Source organism: Eurypyga helias, unplaced genomic scaffold (assembly GCF_000690775.1).
Source record: "Eurypyga helias isolate BGI_N326 unplaced genomic scaffold, ASM69077v1 scaffold21561, whole genome shotgun sequence".
Taxonomy (NCBI): domain Eukaryota; kingdom Metazoa; phylum Chordata; class Aves; order Eurypygiformes; family Eurypygidae; genus Eurypyga; species Eurypyga helias.
Genome location: NW_010229213.1, coordinates 1,339 through 8,207, shown reverse-complemented (window position 1 = coordinate 8,207; position 6,869 = coordinate 1,339). Strand labels below are relative to the sequence as shown.

The 6,869-nt window shown below is 51.1% G+C and overlaps 1 protein-coding gene across 1 annotated transcript in view; it reads right to left on the bottom strand.

The window, feature by feature from the left end:
• Positions 1 to 5,976, bottom strand: part of NR2C2 (nuclear receptor subfamily 2, group C, member 2) — a 25,711-nt gene extending 19,735 nt beyond the window's left edge. The window contains exon 1 of the mRNA XM_010160334.1: positions 5,917 to 5,976. Within this exon, the coding sequence (XP_010158636.1) occupies positions 5,917 to 5,976 (60 nt within the window). The remainder of the gene's footprint in view (positions 1 to 5,916) is intronic.
• Between the last annotated feature and the right edge of the window lie 893 nt (positions 5,977 to 6,869).

Sequence of the window (6,869 nt, the reverse complement as noted above, 5' to 3'; positions counted from 1 at the left end):
CAGCAGGAGTTGTTGCTCACCCTCACCACCTGAGTTGCTGGTTATCAACTCTAACAGCAGACTCTCTGCAAAGCTGGGTAACTTTGAGACCAGCTGCAATTACATGCTGATGTCATTTGCATACTGAAAGGTTCAAGAACACCTATTTATTGCCCTGCAAACAGCCAACACTTCAGTATTCTCTCGTCAGAAGAGAGATGCTGCCCCCATGGGAACACTAGGTCTAACATCAACAGGTGCCTCAGAGCACCCACCAGGTTCACCTGGCTGCCCACACTGACACGCACGCACACACGGGACGGTGCAGGACTGGAGTGCCAAAGGTCACCCTCTTTTCTGGCCTATTCAGTATTCCGTGGAGTAAAAACAGCTTTAAACATCTAGCTGGTCCTAACACTCTCCAGTTCCTTTTGCAGACGGAAGACAAGTGCCACGGCTTGCCAGCACAGCCACCACCACAGTAAACATAGCAAACACCAAAAAGTACGCTCCTTTTTCAAATACACCTCATACAAGAGCGAGGGAACAATAACATCTTCTGTCACTTGCCTTGACAGCTCAATTTCTACCGTGATCATGGCCACACACCTGCAAAGGGTCAGAATGGATAGCATGGGATGGTTTATTATGGTCCGACCCAGCCAACTACACCAGTCTGACTTCTTCAGTAACGAAAACAACAAAGCAATGAGTCACCCAAGATTATGCAACACACTGAAGCTCCATCAGAGACTGATGAGGGCAACTTTTCCCTTCGAGAGCTTCTCTAAATACCATGGGAAGAAGCCAGCCGTCATTACCCAGACTCCCAACTGACCTGAACGGGAGCGTTCTGAAAGCACTCAGCTCAGCAGCACGTGCCAGGACAGTCAAGCAGCATAGCACTCTGGGAGGTGCACTTATAGGATTCAACATAACACTGACTGACCATCTCCCTGCACTGTGTTTAGAGTAACTGCTCTGGGAGCTGGGCAGGCCAAAACCTAATCCCCCAGAAGCTAAGGGTGGCATGTTCCTGCAATTCTAAAGTAGGTGTAAGAAATCGAATACACTTCAAGACTGGAGAGAGCCTCAAACGAGACCTCATCTGCAAGAGGTGCAGACAGACCCAAGGCAGGCCGTGTATCCAGGAAACTCAGTGCACCACATTCCATGGAGGCCTAAGGAGCAACCTCTTAGAAGGGACCACTAACACTGTGACTCAGCCATAGGCAGAAGACCCTACACGGTGTAAAAGACAGCTGGAACCCCCCAATTTCCCCCACAACACACATCACATACACTTACTAGGAGACAGGAAAACTGCTGTGTCCTCTCAGTACCATTTAGTCCCTGGAGGTGCCTGCACCGCACACACTCCAGGCCTTACTGGCATGTCCCTCCTGCAGTCTCCGTTACGTTTTCACTCAGCAAACCCCTGAGAGCCAAACAGCCTGACAAGTGTCGATCTCACTCCAGTCAGGTCCCAGTCCTTTCATCCAGCCTGGATTGGTGAGGACTGCCATCACAGGAACCAGCCAGCATTGTTCCCACGTGCCCTCTCTGTGCGCCTGCCTCTCTGAAGGTCAGGGGCACCAGCACCCCCTAGAACCAAGGAAGCAGGATCCATGTGTTCCTGCTCTTTTCCCAGCTGCTGAAGGACTTGGTCTAACAGCAGGATTCAATTCATCTGGGGAAATTGTCCAGGCTCTTGAGCTCCCCCCTCACCCTGGTTTCTGTTGTTAAGCCCCTCGACCTGGTTGCTCACAGTGAACTGTGAACCAGCAGAACGGCATCTGAGGAAAAGAGTTGGCAAATCAGCACAGTTGAAAGGAAAATCCACCCTATTCCCTGTGCAGCATCTTGAGCCTTGGAGCTCCTCAAGATGATGTATCAAAAGGAACTCCAGCCTTTCTGACTAGCCCCAAAATGTGAGGCAGCACCACCCCTTTTAACGTAAACGTGAGGCCAAGTAGCTGCGAGCTGGCGTGGCGGGACATGTTACACCCACCGCGTGTGGGCAAAGCCAGTGAAACCCAAGGTGAATTTCCCTTGTGGTTATCAACTGATGCCACGCCGACCCCTGCCACTCCAGGCTCTCATTTGCCCGATTTATTTGGGAAAGGAGTTTGTAATCCCGGATTATCAGGTGTCTTCCCTGGGCAAAACCCAAATCCTAAACATCGTAATGCTGCGGCACTCAGAAGCCTCAGTTTAGCCCAACCCTGAAGGTCAGAAGAGCCGTAACGCAAAGGGAAGCCGAGGCCTTGTAGCGCTTAAACAGAAGTGACATGAAAACGCGCAGTAAGAAAACAAGACTGAAAGTTGCTTGTGTTGTGAACCAAAAGACAAGCCAGCAACGGAATGGAGATGTGAACTACAGCTGGTACGTCTGGTGGGAAGCAGAACGAGGATCTTATAACTTCGAGTTTCTAACACTGCAACGGGGACACTCTTAGTTCGTAACTCTCCCAAGAGTGTGTGTTACATTTAACGTAACGAAGGGCCTCTTCAGCGGACCAGAAACACTGAAACTACTCTGCCTGGCAAGTGAAGTTGGGCCTCTTCTATTCTATGTATTCATCATTTTGTCCTTTCTATATGTATTAAATGGCATAGTTATATGCATTTTTTCAGGTGGGTTTCTCCAGCCAAGCAGTGCACTTCAGTTCCACATTTCTGCTGCAATCCCATCGTACTAGATACGAGACACCTGAAGGCAACTCGTGGGAGAAGCTGCAATTCTTTGCGTATCTGCATCCCATACCAAAATAATTAAGAAATTGGTCTTACCTAAGGGGCAGTACCTAGATTACACCAGGGCTCTGCAATACCTGGGAACATTCTGCAGTTCAGGGGCTGCCAAGCTGCAGGAGCCACACAGGATCTTTGCTCCGCGATGTGTGTTTTCAATACACCCTCAGGCTACCGGTATGCCTCCGTCTTAGGTGAGTCACTGAGGACAAGCTGGGTGCGAGCTCCAACTGTTGGAGAAGGCTCAGCATCAAAACTCCACCTTGAAACTTCACCCAGAAAATGGCCAAAGACAGTAATAACATACTGAACATCAGTGGCCTTCTCTGACCCTTCAGGAATTCTTACAACTGAGGAAGAACTGTTCCAGCAGAACAGCAGTGCCTTTGCTCCCCCTTCCCAGCACGCGCTGCTTCAGCTGGACATGAGCCTGAGCTGCGGAACTGCTTAGGGCGTAACGTGTCAGTGCAGTCGGAAGAGGGTCCCGAGAACACCTGCTGTGAGAGAGACTGCCAGCATGTCCTCAGCCCCGTGGCAAAACACCTTCCAGAAAGGGCTGCAGTTTGCCTGGGTTCGTAGCAGGGCAGTGAGGGAACTGAAAGCGACCGGAATCCTCCAGTCGTGCAGCTGGCATAACCAACATCCCAGGAAGCAAGGACTCAGTACCGGCATCTCCCATGCCTCTTTACCTGGGGCCCCTGACAGAGAAACAGGATGCAGTTTGGGAATGGTTTGTGGCTGTCATGGCACTGGAAGGGGACAGTTTCACCAGACGTTGGAAAGAGGCAACAGCCCTTACTGTTCCCCACAGCGACAGCTGTCGGAAAGCCAAGGTGCTGCACAAGGAATACGCCTGCTCTTCACAGCCCAGCACGTGCTCCTTGAGCACTGTGCACATCCAGTCCCAGCACGTGCTGGGACTGAACCTGGGCCCCTGGTGCACCGCACAGCGATGGTGCTGCAGCAACGCTGGAGCACAGCAGCGCTCCTGGTGCACCGCACAGCGAGGGTGCTGCAGGAACGCTGGAGCACAGCAGCGCTCCTGGTGCACCGTGCAGCGAGGGTGCTGCAGGAACGCTGGAGCACAGCAGCGCTCCGTTTCTGCAGCAAGGCCAAAGCATGTGTGTGCTGTTCAGAGGCCACTCAGGGTCAGCAGCACCAGCTGAAGTCCCCTCTGAATCCCCAAGCTGCTCCCTGCTCTCCAGTCTCATGAGCTGAGTAAAGGCAAGTGCAGCTGCTACAAACGGAACTCTCGCCCCATCTGGTCAGACATGCACAGTCAGAAAAACGCAACAAGCAACGGTCCTACAAAGCAGAGGCAAGCAACAGCACAGAAACCCTGGGAAACCATGACAGGGACGATTCTACAAAGACTAAAACCAGAATAAGCCCAAGATACACACAGTCCTGGAGCGTGCTCAGAACTGTGTGTCACATCCTGTTCGACGCAACACAAGTCTGATGGGGTATTGCTCAGGAGAGGAACCAGCGTATGGCCAGCTGGCACAACAGCCCGGTTTGGTGCTGGGCAGCACAGCGCTGCATAAAGCCCTGCACTACACGTGTGGCAATCCTGCCGACAAAGCGAGGCCAATACTGCCAAACCTGCCAACATTTGCATTAAGGTATGCTGTTGGCCACTTGTCCCTCGGCCTTCATCACTCAAAACCCAGTCCTTAGGCTGGATTTCCACTGATGGAAGATGTGATCTTCTGAAAAAGCCTCTCGGCTTTCAAGGCCAAGTTTTGCACTACATTGTTTGAGAAGCAGTGCATACAAACAGAGAAGTTGAGGCTCCTTAAGAACACTGGTAATGCATTTACCTGCATCAACAGCTCCATCTGGCCCAGGACACAAACAAATGGCAGGCAGCCACTACCAGGAACGCAGCCGTAGCATTAATTAATTCTTAAGGAAAGAACGCTGCTTATAAGGGCTTGTCAAGGAACAAGGTTACCCTGGTGTTATGCAGTGGACAGGCACAGGATGAGGAGCTGAAGCCCTCCATTTACCCACCAGCCAGGAAGAAATCACACAGCTTCGCTCTCGACGTGGTGCAACCTCTCCAGGGGCAAGATAGAACCATCACCCTACGTTACAACAGTGCATGAGGGCTTAAAACGTGCCATTTTCTGTGCCTTCGCTGTGACTACAGCCCTCAGCCCTAGCACAGCAGTGCCTGAGCTGACCGCGTTTCCAGCACCGGGTTGTATCGCCAGGTTCGTGGGTAAGCGCTTTTAACAGCACAGCTTGCCAAAGCCAAGCCTGGTGGGCAAGCGAGGGAGAAAAACTGCATGTCAGATCGCAGTGAGAGGTTAGGAGTCTTTTGAAGCTCCTCCACAGATGTTATGGCCAGGACACTCAGGAGGCTATTTTCCACACCATTTTAAAAAGGACCAAAATGTTTAGGAAAACCTGCTGCAGGTAGGAATCTGGCCCCCACTGCTGACCATGCAGAGACACACCTATTTCCCTCATCCAGAGCTTCTTCCGGAACTAACACGTGGATTCAACCACAGTGAACACGAAGGGATGGGACTAAACCATGTTCAAGAGGGAAACCCCCAGTGCATCCTGACTGAAGGACATGAACAGGGCGTGTTCTACAGCCAGGACCACATGCAGGTGCAGCCTCTGGGAGCAGAGGTAGGCATTTCAGCTGTGCAGCCCACACGCCTCAGCGAATGCACCGCAAAACCCACGTTGCACAGTATCGCTGGAAGGGGATTTTGTGCTCTTCTTCCACGTGCATGTAGTCAGAAAACATCCAGCTGATTCCCATTAACCACCCCACTGCAAATCCAACACAGTGCATAAGTAGAGCAGGTAACCTCTAACACTGCTCTGGACTTCGATGACAGCTCCCGGGACGAGCAGAAACTACTCCTGTCCAAAATGCTCAAGCGAATCATCACAGGACCGGAAATTCTGTTGTACTCGTTTTTAAACCATCCCTAATACAGCCAAGTTTTTCTACGACCCTTCTTGAGCTCCCTACCTGCATTTCTACTACGGGGGCACCAGAATGAAGCGGGGCAAACAAACCCCATACTGGTTGCACTGGTTTCTTGTCTGTCCCCAGGCGTAAAGCGATGCTGCTCTGACAAACAGCACGGCCTCCCGCGGGTGGTGTTTGTTTCCATAGCCCACGTACCAAGTGTTGCGATGTCAGCTGTCACTCACCTCAGCCACCTGCTGAGCCTCCACTACCTGCTGAGACAGCACCTCCATGTTGGTTGCCATGGCGAAACAAGATCATTAGAGAACCTGTTTGAAAAGATGCCAGCAACTCCCATTAGGCACAAACGTTAGGGGCTCACTTATTATCACAGACAGCTCGGACAGGACTCTGATAATTCACAATACTTTGACATATTGGACAGAGGAAAACATGGCAGGGATGTGTGTGCACGCACATACATGTACACGTGTATGGCGCACGCACACTGGAACCATACCGTGCAAAAGCTGAGGCACACGGCGACTCTTTCACTTCACAAAGCCTCTACTACACTACAGTTACTGTTATTTCAGCTGCACAGAAGAGCCATTACCATCATACCTTAGAAAGGGCTCATTTGAGTGCAACGCCTGATGGAGCTGGGGGAATGCAAAGATCCCTAAGGTGCTGTCCTCAGCTGAAGGGCAGGGACACCTCACAGCTCACCTGCTTGTACACTGTGTGCAGCGCAAAGCAGCAGCGAGCTGGGAATGCTGCCTGGAGCAAACTCTTATGGAGTCCTTCTGTCCGACCGCTGCGCTCACCCACATTCTTGCCGTCACCTGACACAGCAAAGGGAACACACTGCCACGTCTACAACATGTTTGCCACTATCGACTACGATTTTGGTATTGTCTGATAGTATGATCACTCTGAGAAGAAAACTGCAGAATTGTTTCATCCTGTTGGGAGCATCTGTACCGTCAACTTGAACCTCTTCAGGGTTTAAAAAAAGAAAAAAAAAAAAGACGAAGTGACCAGAAAAAACCCTGCCAATACATTTTTAGTGACCATTGTTAGGGCTGTGTTTCTCCAGGGGTAAATTTAATTGAGGTTTCAAATTCATGCATTCAGGGTTTAGTTGTGACTTGCCTACTACAGGGCCAGAGTTCAGGCACTGACCCAGGTGCACGTA